The sequence below is a fragment of the Scyliorhinus canicula genome, chromosome 13 (genome assembly GCF_902713615.1).
Source record: "Scyliorhinus canicula chromosome 13, sScyCan1.1, whole genome shotgun sequence".
Lineage (NCBI taxonomy): Eukaryota > Metazoa > Chordata > Chondrichthyes > Carcharhiniformes > Scyliorhinidae > Scyliorhinus > Scyliorhinus canicula.
Window position 1 is genome coordinate 93,699,967 of NC_052158.1, and position 13,123 is coordinate 93,713,089.

At 44.3% G+C, this 13,123-nt stretch overlaps 1 protein-coding gene and 1 long non-coding RNA gene across 6 annotated transcripts in view; one reads left to right on the top strand and one right to left on the bottom strand.

Moving 5' to 3' along the window:
- The window catches only part of schip1 (schwannomin interacting protein 1), a 1,017,794-nt gene that overhangs the window by 785,731 nt on the left and 218,940 nt on the right, over positions 1 to 13,123 (top strand). For 3 of the 5 annotated variants that reach the window (XM_038817210.1, XM_038817212.1, XM_038817211.1), the window contains one exon: positions 8,015 to 8,590. In XM_038817210.1, the coding sequence (XP_038673138.1) occupies positions 8,015 to 8,590 (576 nt within the window). Of the gene's footprint in view, positions 1 to 2,041; positions 2,434 to 3,228; positions 3,380 to 8,014; positions 8,591 to 13,123 lie in introns of those variants that run through there. The other 2 variants (XM_038817214.1, XM_038817213.1) reach the window with 2 other exon arrangements.
- On the bottom strand, positions 1,423 to 2,942 carry LOC119976605. Its single transcript, XR_005462946.1, has 2 exons — positions 2,446 to 2,942; positions 1,423 to 1,882 (listed from the first exon to the last, which is right to left on the bottom strand). It is a non-coding gene; the product is annotated as an uncharacterized LOC119976605 (long non-coding RNA).

A 13,123-nucleotide genomic window follows, 5' to 3' on the forward strand; every position in this document is an offset into this window, starting at 1 on the left:
GCAACTAGGGGCTTTTCACAGTAACTTCATTTGAACCCCACTTGTGATAATAAGCGATTTTCATTTCATTTTCATCCCTAATTAATCTATTTCCAATTTCCTGCCAAATTGCTAGACACTGTAGGCTAATGGAAAGTGGCAATTTCAACATTTTTACTTCCACTGAGGATCTTTGTTTCAGTTAGATTGTACACTGGTTAGTTTGCCCTCTTTTTACCTTTCATTCATAACCAGTTGCCACATTCCAGCGCCTGTTTGGGTACACAGAGGGAGAATTCAGAATGTCCACACTACCTAATAGCAGTCTTTCGGGACTTGTGGGAGGAAACCGGAGCACCCGGAGGAAACTCACGCAGACACGGGGAGAACGTGCAGACTCCACTGTCTGTGCAGAGTCCTCACGTTCTCCCCGTGTCTGCGTGGGTTTCCTCCCACAAGTCCCGAAAGACGTGCTGTTATGTAATCTGGACATTCCAAATTCTCCCTGTGTACCTGAACACACGACGGAATGTGGCGACCAGGGGCTGTTTGCTGTAACTTCATTGCAGTCTTAATGTAAGCCTACTTGTGACAATAAAGATTATTATTATTATTTCTGTCACCGTGAGCTGTGATATGACGAGGGGCTTTCATGCCAGCTACGACTATCAGGAAATTACAGGCGCACCATTTGCTGGATGTGTAGGCACGATAACCCGCCCAGACATTCGCACCCGTGTATTTTGTCTCATGTAAAATAGTTTACAGGAATGCTTTTCATTTAACGTTGGGTAATAAAAGAACGGGTGGTGAGGAACTACCCATTTTGCTGTGCTTGAAAACAGCATTGTATAAATTCGATCTTACATATTCTTCCAGTGTGGATGAAACTAGTTGATTAATGGCAACATTGATAAAACAACTCTAAATGCTCCCATTCAGACTGATACAAATGTTATATCTACAATGTTTCTAATTGTATCAATATATTGTACAACATATTAGCTGGCTACGTCTCCAGGCACTGTTTATATTTCCTCTAATACTTGCAGGCCAGCGGGTGACAGGATGACTGCAACCGAACTGCGTGATGCAGCGGTGGAGGGGGGCAAGATTATTTGTGATAGCAAATGAGGCGTAAAGATTAAAGCACAGATTAGCTAGCAGGAGCCGGTGTGGCTTGCCACTGAGCGATTTTCCTCAGCCTACTAGAAAAATATTTCGAGAGTTTCAGAAGAGTTTTAAATTCTACCCATTCAGAAGTAAGCAGTTGGATTTCGAGGCACATCCCCCCCCCCCCCCCCATCCTAATTCTCATCTGATTTTGAATTAACGCGTTCTTTCTCAAAGAACGAACTCAACCAACAACAATTAAAAAAAGGACCCGAGCGGATAGGAGAAAATGAAGCTGATGTTCTGAAATAAAGAGTTGCAGTCTTGGGATTCAGTTGTCATGGAAACTGTTTAATTCTTCCTGCTGGGGGCGGGATTGTCTGGGGCTCTGACGAAATCTTCCAGTTGGTCCATTGAACCCCACAAGAGGCAGCTAGCTCCCTTCCCTCGGTGAGATGACAGTGCCGGGGAGTCGGGGACCTTGCACTGCAGCACACTAAGCAAAAAAAAAAACAAAATAGGCAGGCTGCGACTCAACAACAATAAAAAAAAGGGCTGAAATAAAAATCAGAAATCCTTCAATCCCGATTTTCTCACTCATTCTCGGAATGCGCCTGGCCGAATTTGCACCTTTAAAAGCTGACACCAGAGTGAAAAAAAGCCTGGCGGAACTGGCGGGCAAAATAGACTTTTCACAGCCTCTTCAAATGTACAATGGCTGTTCACCTAACTTCAGCTCGTAAATCCAGGTGTGCACTGGCGGGGAGGTGTTTGGCTGGCTTCGCGCCCTCTGAACAGAAAGATATGCGTCAGTGTGGCTCTGGGTGCTTAACCGCTTGACGGATGATGCTCGTAAAAATGAAGTAATGTGATGAATGATTTAAAACACGCGCGGAAACGAGAAGCACCCCCCCCCCCCCCCCCAAACAACTTCCATGAATTAATCAGATGAGGCAGGCGTTTTCATACAAGGTCGAGGCGTGGAGAGTGGGGGGGAAGGCTGGGCACCCAGAGGAGTGGGCAAAGAAAGGCTTCTCGGTTTGGTTTGTTTGGGAGGCACCGGCTGGTTCTTGCAGCATCGCCGCAGCCCGGGAGAGATTTGGCTGACATTTATTCTGGGAGAAGTCTTGTCTGTCGCCCTTAACTCCCCGCGGCCGCCAAGGAGATCTGAGCTTGGCTGTTCCACGCTGAAGTGAATTGAGGAATTATTTTCGAACTGGAGTTCTGGAGGGGATGGGCTCCGGAGGAAAAGGAAAGGAATAAAAGATTCGTATGGATAAGAAAATTGTGATCTGTACCGGACCTATGACTTGATGGGAGATTTTGGATGAGAAAATGACTGTAAGTACTGACCATTTAAGGGGGTGCAGGCTGCAATTGTGCCTCGCTGTGTAGTTGTATCTATCTGGTTTCAGTGGTGAGAATCTCCACAAGTTCTGTCGTGTTTTTTCCCCCTCTGCGTCTTCTGTTCAGTTGAACACTGAGAGACCCCCCCCCCCCCCCCCATATCCCAGTAGTTTCTGAACTACCGTTGCTATTAGTTGGGGAAATGCACATTGCTTTGTGATGATTTAACCCCAATGTTGTCGAGGGTGTGCAGATGGAACTTCAGTGGGAATACCCCCAACTGCTTTGGAAATGACCCAGCGAGCTGAGCGGGACAGAGTTAGCGGTGTTACACTGGCCTGGCGCTGGATTCCACCCCTGCTGTTTGCTCCCTGAGGTGTTGCCCGCCTCTCTGCGGGTCTGCTCCAGCCACTGTCTGGCTGATCGCTCCGAGCTGTCTGTGACTCAGTGCTGGGGCGGCGCAGCCCAGCCCAACCTGCCACAACTGATTTTCCAAATCCACATACTTGTTGGCTGACGTAAAAAAAATGACGTTAAAAGGGAAATGGTGAATGTGCCACCACAACACCCAACAAAATCACTGCACCCGCCAGGGTGGAGTTCATTTCCCACCTCGGCACTGTTTATTTTAAGCCTTTACTCCAATATCTTCTCACTACATGTGCTTCATTAGGAACCTAGCCCTCAGTTCAATTTGCACTCAGTGAAACTTCCACTAAAATCTTGTCACTGTCTGACAAGTTTCATCCCCACCCCCCCTTCAAAAAAATACATACACAAAAAAAAACAGGCGTGTGGGATGAGCGAGCGATGGGCAACCCAAGCATTTCCCTTTTAAGAGACCGGTCGCGGTGAGATGAAAAGCAGGGACCCCGCTCCTCTTTTTTTTCCTCCTGAAACCCCGCTAACTGCCTCCATGTGAAGCTGAATGGTTCCCGTTGTAAGTAGAGGATCGTGCTCGCAGTTCAGGCTTGCTGCCCCTCCGTATCCTTTCCCTGGGAAGTTTCCCTTTGTTTGACACTTTGGGGTTGGGATGTATGTTGCTGCCGCTCAGTTTGGCTCGGTGGGCCGGTTACTGTGCAGTAAAGTGGCCGGAGTTAGGCACGGGGGGGGGGGTGGGGGGCGCTCCTCTCCTCTCCTCTCCTCTCTCTGCCAGCCCCTGATTTGCACATTTCAAATGAGTTTAACTATTTCCTTCTGTTCCCTTTTATTCAGATATAACATCTGCAAGACAAACCGCTTAAAATCACGGGAAAGGGGGAATGATTTGGTGCTCCCAACTTCCTGGAGTTTATATTTTGTGTTTTGGGTGTGTGTGTGTCTTGATTTTTTTGTTGTTGTTGCCAGTTATGGCTTTTTGCCGCCAATGCGCATTATGTAATTCTCTCAGAAAAGGGCAAGGAGGGGTTGGGACCTTCACCACGACACATACCTCCAGCAAAACCCGCATTTGCAATGCAGACACTCATTCAGTGTTATTTTGCTGCCAAATCGTTCAAAACACTCCAGAAGCAGCGGCGTTGGCCCTGAAGGCCCAAGATTGTGGCTTATTCAGAAATAAACTGCACCTGCTTCTGATGAATAGCTTAAAACAGGATAAATTGGGAGTGTTGGGGAAACAATTTCAGTGCAGGCAAATGCTTTGTTTTTGATTTGTCCAGAACATGCTGTTGGAGGCTATTTGCATTTAGCCTCATCAAAAAGATGGCCTAATTCTCATTAAGATTTTTAATTGTGAATCTATTATATGTAATGTGCCTGCCGATGGAAATTAAATTATTATCTGTTTAGCTAGAATTTGCAGAATGTGATGTACAATCATCAGTCAGTAAACAATTAAATGGAGTATTCCATGCTTTATTTCAGTATTCAACATCATCCATTATCTGTACATATGTACAGGAAACAAGGATGTGATGCAGGGGAAGAAAATCCCCCAGGGAGGGTCAGAATGTTTCACCAGAACAATGTATTCAAATGACAAAAACATAAGCAGACTGGTTGTGCTTCTTCGACATGTTGTGTTTCTGTGGATCATGTGCTCGAGGTTGCAGTCTGCAAAGTAAAATATACAAGCATGTCTTATGATCGATCTAAGTATGAGTTGCCACCAGTGGGGCAGTCCAACAAATCATTTTTCTGTCAATGTTTGACACTGTGGTGTTCTGATTGGCTGAACACTGTAGTTGTAGTCTCCGTTGGGAACTGTTTGGCCCAATTAAAGATCCATCACAAGATGTCCAAACATATTGAGTGAGTGTCCAGTAATTTCCACCTCGTAATCCTGGTTGTGTTTGTGGCATATAAAATGTATCCCTATTTCTGTCTAGAAAATCATTTCAGAAGAGTGCAGAATTGAGAGTAACCAGCTCAATGAGCATCCTTATAGTGGCATAGTCTGAGCAGTTAACCAGTAATAAATTTCAACCCTCCTCACTAAATTTCGCAATGCTGTTTTTTTGTAGTGGTTTATAGTGTATTTGTGAAGCATTAACTGCTGTAATTCCTGTGACACATTGATCTTTGTAACTTTACTGAATGTAGTTAGGAATTGATCTACAAATGTGTCCAGCAATGGTGGACAAAAGTACTTTTATGTAAATCTTAATGATTTTAGTTTCTATATTACTACAGTATACCACAGTTAAAGTTTGCAAAGCATAAGAATTCAGGCACCAACTAATCTTGGCATCCATGCTCCCACCAGGAAAATACAATTCTTTCAAAAAGTAGGTTGTTTGATAGTGGATCATTTGCGCACTTGCTTAATTAAGGCTAGATTTAGTAGTTATCAGTCTGAGACTGAGAGTTGCAATTATAAAGTTTCAGTCAAATGTTACCTTGCTTATAGTACTTGGCTGTTATTCAGATTTTCCTGCCCAGACATTTAAAAAAAAAACTCCTGTTCATGTCGTGTGAGCATTTGAACTGAGTGGCTGAGGACGGTTAATTTTTTTTTTCTTTATTCTTTCACGGGATGTGTATGTCATTTGGCCAGGCCAGCATTTGTTGCCCACCCCTGAGGGCATTTAAGAGTCAACCACATTGCTGTAGGTCTGGAGTCACATGTAGGCCAGACCAGGTAAGGATGACCAACTTCCTTGAGTAAAAGGACATTAGTGAACTAGATGGCTTTTACATATTGTTTCATGGTCATCGCTAGACTTGTAATTCCAGATTTTTTAAAATATTGCATTCAAATCCCACCATCTGCCCTGGTGTGATTCAAACTCGTATCTCGGAGCATTACCCTGGGCCTCTGGATTACTAACCCAGTGACAGTACCACTACGCCACTGCCACCCCAAGAGTCAGCCACATTGGCTGGTTCAGGAGTCATGCCTAGACCAGCTTGGGTAAGGGTGACTGATTTCCTTCCCTGACATGAACCAGGTTGATTTTTCTGACAAATCAGCAGTGGTCTTGTGGTTATCATTAGACTTTTTAAATTCCAGATTTGAACTGAATTCAAGCTTCACCATCTGCAGTGGTGGGGTTCGCGCCTGGGTCTCCTGAAGCATTACTCTGGGTCTCTGGATTGCTAGCTCAGTGATAATACCACTATGTCCCTGCCTGGTTTCCCCCCCCCCCCCCCCCCCCCAAAAAATAATTGGGTACTCTGAATTTCAAAAATAAATAAGTATCTGGACTGAATGAGTAAGCTCAAGGAGCCAACTGAACCCCCTTTTTTAAACTGGTTTGACAGCGGCACTGAAATTATACTCCAGTGGTGTCAGAGCGGTGCTTTGGGTTGATATTCTAAAGGTCTTAAAATTATTAAATTCTTAAGTCGTCCTTTGGTAGTATAGCACTGTCTGTGCGTAGTCTGCACGTCCTCCCCGTGTGTGCGTGGTTTTCCTCCGGGTGCTCCGGTTTCCTCCCACAGTCCAAAGATGTGCACGTTGGGTGGATTGGCCATGCTAAATTGCCCTTAGTGTCCTAAAAAATAAGGTTAATGGGGGGGTTGTTGGGTTACTGGAATAGGATGGATACGTTGGCTTGTAGGGTGATCATTGCTCGGCACAACATCGAGGGCCGAAGGGCCTGTTCTGTGCTGTACTGTTCTATGTTCTATTGTTCAGATCAGCCAATCTTTGGCATCTGATGGTCAGTTCGTGATCAATTTACAGCCTGTGCTAATTTTACAAACTGGGTAGAGAATATCCAAATATATTTCATAATGGGATTTTTGCAGCCGGCAGGTGGAAAAAAATTTAGGCCAGCTTAGATTTGGCTGCAGGTCACAAAAGTCAAAGCCCAGTCTTTCATTTACTGCCTCACTGAGACATCCTTAATAATTCTAGTTCCCTGTTTCCTGGACCCCCATGGGTAGATCTCTTCAGTGGGTGTAAATTAGCTGACAATTTAAAAACAAAGATTTTCATGAGATTTAGATGTCGCTGGGAAGGTACATTCATCATTGAATACTTTAAAACAAAGCTTATTTTCCTGCGGGTTAATTAAAATCTGTGAAATTGGTGGTTACTTCCTCTCTCCGAAACAAACATTTCTTTGGATCAGTGGCTCAGTCCACACAATATTCCAATCAGAAAGGACTCTTCTTTATCTTAAAACAACTCAATTATTCTGCATGGGCTATGTTTTGGTTTCTTGGCAATGGTATACCCTCTAAATATAAATAAAGACAAATTTTGTGTTGTTTGACAGGTGTGATGGACCAAAAGATTGTCATCCTTTTCACACAGTATTGCTGTTTAGAAAAATTATGCACACTTTATCCAAGCAAATAACCACTTGATATGTAGCAAATACAGGACTCGGTGAATGATATTTGACAAATAAGTTGATATTGCCTGTTTAAAACTTTTTAAAGTCTTCATATTTATAGAGATGCAAATAAATTATAAACTGAGCAGGAGTAAATATTTTGTTTAAGAAAATAGATATTTTGTAATTAAGTTGTGGCACAAAGTTTTTGCAGACCTGACCACGAATTGATAAAATTGTTACATTTTCAAAATATACTGCATCATTCCGCTTTGAAATGTAAGAAGTATGTTTCATTTGCAAATTTTGAGGTAGTGTTAAATAAAATCCATTGTTTTTGTGATTAGTATCTGCAACGCCGTGATTTATAAAAGTAGTAAGTCTCCAGCTCACTGTAACTGCAGAGACAGAGCTGCAGAAACACTGGATAATCAACATTAATATTTATACCCATTCAAATTCACCCTCTGTACATTTGAAACACAAAAAGGGCTACTTTCTGGCATGGAATCACGCCTGTCTCTGATGTGTGCCATGTACCCAAAAGGCTGCTAACCCTCAAGAATTTGAGTATTGCTGAAAAAAATACATACTGTCAAAGCTTTTCACCTTGCACTCATCAGGACAATCATGAGACTACAATGTTGTTGTTTTCCCTGACATTAGTATTCTTCCAATTGTCCTAATGAATGCAAGATGAAACACTTCGGCGAAATGTCTTTTTTGAGCAACGCAAGCTCTATACTACCAAAGGACGACTTAAGAATTTAATAATTTTAAGAAATGAATTGGAACTAACTCTGGCAAATGATAATGTTGCATTTAACTGTATTGTATTTCCTCCTCAGGATTACAGGGAAGATGGTATGGATTTGGGAAGTGACTCATGCAGTCGAGCAAGTTCCGAATCAAGCTCCAACAAAGTGACACCATGTTCTGAGTGCAAATCCTCTCCAAGTCTGGATCTTGCCACGTTGGGGGACTATGAAGAAGATGAGGATTATCAGATATATAAAAAGAAGGTGATAGAAGAGTGGGAAAGTGAATATGGTGACTACTCTGAGAACAATGGCTTTGTTAAAGCTGCTAGCAGGAGTTTAGCGGAGGAGTTTCAAGAAGTTAAAGTCATCCCACCAGTACCTTCTAATGTTACTGCAAGTGAAATGAAGCAAAATGGCAATGTCGCACCGACTAAAGGCGGAAAAGGAAATAAGACTCTTCCAAAGCTGCAGAAGGCATTGCGAATAACTGGTGGAGGTGTAGCCACAAACCAGTTGGAGACTTCAGGGACTTTTGTAACAGAAGAACCACAGCTTCCAACCATGGATTGGGAAGCCCTTGAGAAGCACCTTGCAGGTTTACAGTTCCAGGAGCAAGAAGCACAAAACCAAAACCAGAACCAGGCAAAAACAAACTTCACTTCAGTAAGTTAGAACTTTACAAAGTTATTTATTTCCACTTTTTAAGATAACATTTGCTACATGTGAAACTATTGGCAACTTTCTTTCTGTCTCTATTATTCATGATGTAATGTGATGCAAAATACCTGGAAAAAGAGTGGCTACATATTAGTGAGGCTGAGAAGTAGGGATTTTAGAGAAGCTATGGACCAGATCTTCCAATCTCCAGATCATCGGAGACCCAAGAGGCATTTCAGGACCCTGCCTAAGGTCTGACGTGCTGACCTCTGTGCCCGGGAAGTTTGTACTTCTGACGGGAATTCCCCTCCTCCCCAGAACCCTCTGTAAAATTCTCTGAACCTGATTTGGAGTCGGAGACTTTGGACAGTTCCGATTTACTCACCTGATTAATTACCCAGGAAATGTTTGACCGAGAAATCCTAGTCTATCGCCTGGGTAACTGCAGAACTGACCCCCTTCAATCACACAAACTGGCCCCCACCACATCCCACATTGATCCGACCCACCTACCCCAACCAAACACACTAAACCCAGATTAACTCCCAATGACCAACACCCCAACCTGACCCAACTACGCCCTACTCCTGACCGGACAAATCTCTGACCTGACTATCTCTCCCGACTTGACGCAGCTACGCCCTGACCAATCCCACCCTGCCCACCTGCTATCCTACCCACATGGGTCACCAAGCTACTGATTTACCTCATCCCTCTATCGACCCTATCCAATCATCCATTCAACCATTCACTAACATTCAAATTGGATATGTAAACTTGCCATATGGCAGGCAGTTAATTCCATAAAAGTCTTCTGTACTGATTCTTTCTGTTGCTCGCTGTGTGGATTTCTCCGCTGAACAGTACTTCTGAATGCTGCATTGAAAGTTGGACATTTTTAAATGTAACCAGATAAGTGCGCAGTGTCCTGTCTGAATGGCGTCGGTCGCAGCATTTCCGATGCTGATTGGAGGATTGGGACCAATACTTATACAAAATTCGGGGTTTCACAAGGGCAACAAGTATTGATGACCAATTGAGTTAAGACTCTCCAAACGAAGTTACTGAGAAATCCTTCTGGGTAAAGTCCTGTTTGCCTAGAATTCAGTGCATGCTGGACCTCCATATTGCCCAATTCAAGAGAGTTTTGGCACAAGTTGGCAAGAGACGAGGGTTAAGAGCCCCTTGAGTGTGCATGCAGGTAGTGCTTTATATTATTTGATTACAAAAACCATGGAAATTGCCAGCATGGTATAGGCATCTGTCGTGTGACCTGTTTCGGTGCTGTAAATACTATTAAATATTTTGTAAAATTACTTTCCCAGCTGTGACCCCCTTCATATTTGGGCTTGTATTGGAGCTAATTATTGAAAAATTATCTAGTGCCTCTTCTAGTAATATTCACCAGCTAGCCTGACTCGTTAATCATCAACAAAGCAGTCTAAAACAGGTTTTGGATTGCTCAGTGTGTCAGCCGTGTTTCACCATATTGATGCTTCAGGAAACATACATTTTTCTCCAATAATCATTGTGGACTTTAATCATCGGGTGTGTCTTCTTGGGGCCACTGGACCCCAGAGGTTTTAGTTGCAGCTTTCCATTTTTCACCTTCAGTCAAAGTGGTTGGTTATTAAACGACTGAAATGCTGATTTGAATCCTTGCTAGTATATACCAGGAGAGCTGTAGGGAGCAGCATTGCTTCTCAGCATGCATTGCCACCAACCTCAGGACTGCAGCATTGAGAGATTATATTGTATCACCGTGGTCCCAACAGTCCAATGTAGGGTGCTTCAAAAGCACCCGTTTTCCCTTCTGTCCTCATTGGAGCTATGTGATGCTGGGTATATGAAAATGTATACATGCATACTACATTTAGAAAGAGCTTTCCCATTAGGAGGGTTTTGAATGTCGTTATAGCACCGGCGAAAGGGAAGGAAACAGAGGTGGGCAGGGACCCACTTTAGGTATCTGGGGGTGCAGGTTGCCTGGGAGTGGGGGAGGCTTCGCAGGTATAACATCACTAGTTTGGTGGGGAGAGTGAAAGCTGACCTGGCAAGGTGGGATGGTCTCCCTCTGTCACTGGCGGGTCGGGTACAGGCGGTTAAAATGAATGTGTTGCTGCGATTTATGTTTATTTTTCAATGCCTACCGATTTTCCTGCCAAAGGCTTTTGTCAGGGAGATTGAGGGAAGGATTACCTTGTTCATATGGGGAGGGAAAATGGCTAGAGTGAGAAAGGTGCTGCTACAGAGGGGAAGGCAGGCAGGGGTTTGGGTCTCCTGAACCTGATGTATTACTACTGGGTAGCGAATGTGGAGAAGGTGCAGAGCTGGGTCAGAGGGGTTGATTCCCAGTGGGTCAGAATGAAGGAGAGTTTGTGCAGGGGGTCGGGACTGAAAACACTAGCAACAGCGCCGCTCCTGATAGCTCTGGGGAAATACTCGGGGAGTTCGGTAATAATAGCTTCATTGAAAATCTGGAGGCAGTTTCGGCAACAATTCGGGTTGGGGGCAGGGTCAAGGGAAATGCTGATTCTGGGGAACCACAGATTTGAGCCAGGGAGGTAGGATGGAAGTTTTCGGAAATGGGAAGAGAAGGGGATTAAGACGCTAAAAGATTTGTTTCTTAGGGGTCGGATTGCAGGATTGAGGGAGCTGGAAGCGAAGTATGGGCTGGCGCAGGGAGAAATATTTAGATACATGCAGGTTCGAGATTTTGCTAGGAAGGAGATACAGAGCTTCCCGGAGGAACCGGCCTCCACATTGCTGGAGGAGATGCTGACGACGAGGGGACTGGAGAAGGGGATAGTGTCAGCGGTGTACGGAGCTAATTTGGAAGAGGATAAGGCACCACTGGAAGGGCTCCAAGCAAAGTGGGAGGAAGAGTTGGGAGAGGTTATGGAGGAGGGGGTCTGGTGTGAGATGCTCCGGAGAGTAAATGCTTCCACCTCATGTTCGAGGTTGGGGCTGATACAGCTGAAGGTGGTATATAGAGCGCACCTCACGAGAGCGAGGATGAGCTGATTCTTTGAAGGAGTAGAAGATGTGTGTGAGCGTTGCGGGGGGAGGGGGGGCACGCTAATCACGTTCATATGTTTTGGTCCTATCCAGAGCTAGAGGATTACTGGAAGGAGGTTTTTAGGGTAATTTCCAAGGTGGTGCACGTGGAACTGGACCCGTGTCCCCTGGAGGCCATATTCGGGGTGTCGGACCAGCCAGGATTGGAAACGGGTGCGGAGGCAGATGTTGTAGCCTTCGCCTCGTTGATCGTCCAAAGGCGGATCCTGCTGGGATGCCGAGCAGCTTCTCCACTCTATGCCCTGGCATGGCAGGGGGACCTGTTGGAATTCTTGACTCTTGAGAAGGTTAAGTTTGAATTGAGGGGAAGGATGGAGGGGTTCTACAATTCACGGGCATTATTCATTATGCACTTTCAAGAACTGGATAACATCGAACATTAGTTGGGGGGAGGGGGGCGGTGTGTGTTGATGGTGTCTATGGGTGATTTCTGATTCCTTTTTGTCATTTGTTTATGTAAACATGCGGGCTAATGTTTGGGGGTCGGTGGGAGGATGGGATCGTTGTCATTGTTATGGGGATTGACATATGTGTTGCTGATTATTGTTTATTGTTGGTGGGTGTAAATTTGGGAGAAAATGTGAAAAAGGAAGAGAAGGAAAAAGAAAAGAAAGAGCTTTCCAACTGGTGGTGTCCCAAACCTCAAGGGAATGCTTGGAGGGGAGGTTTAGCTCAGTTGGCTGGACAGCTGGTTCATGATATAGTGAGGCCAACAGTGCAGGTACAATTCCCTTACCGGCTGAGGTTATTCATGAAGGCCTGCCTTCTCAACCTTGCCCCTTGCCTGAGGTGTGGTGATCCTCCAGGGAACCGGGGGTAGACGGACCGGGGGAAGACCAATACAAGACGATCAACTGAGGTTCTTGATATCTTGTGCCACTTAACAGACTTTTTGATTATCCGTGTGTTGGACTTGAAGTGGGCAGGGATGGGGGGGGAAATAAACGTGCTTTCTAAATGTTGCTGAGCAATGGCTTGACTTTTCAGAATGTTCATCTGCTCAATGATTGATAATGTAATTCACGTTCGAGCATCCCCAAGAATGACAGGAATATAGTTTTTGGTATTTGCAAAGTGGATTCAGGTTTTACTTTGTAATTATGTTTTGCAAAAATGACTTGTGGGAATTTGCTTATCAGACATGAGCATGGATTTTTAATTGTGTATTTTAAACTGTGGGATGTTCAAGCAGATTATACTAAAAGTTACTGTCGGATAACCAAACAGATCATGCTAAAAGTGACTGTAGATAACCAAGCAGATTATATTAAAAGTTACTGGAGGATAACCAAGCAGATTTATACTAAGCGTTACTGTAGGATAACCAAGCAGATTATACTGAACATTTACTGTAGGGTATCCAAGCTGATTATACTAAGAAGTTACTGTAGGATGTCCAAGCACTTTATACCAAATGTTACTCTATTTTGGTTAAGTCAACTGAACAGAAACCAAGGGAAA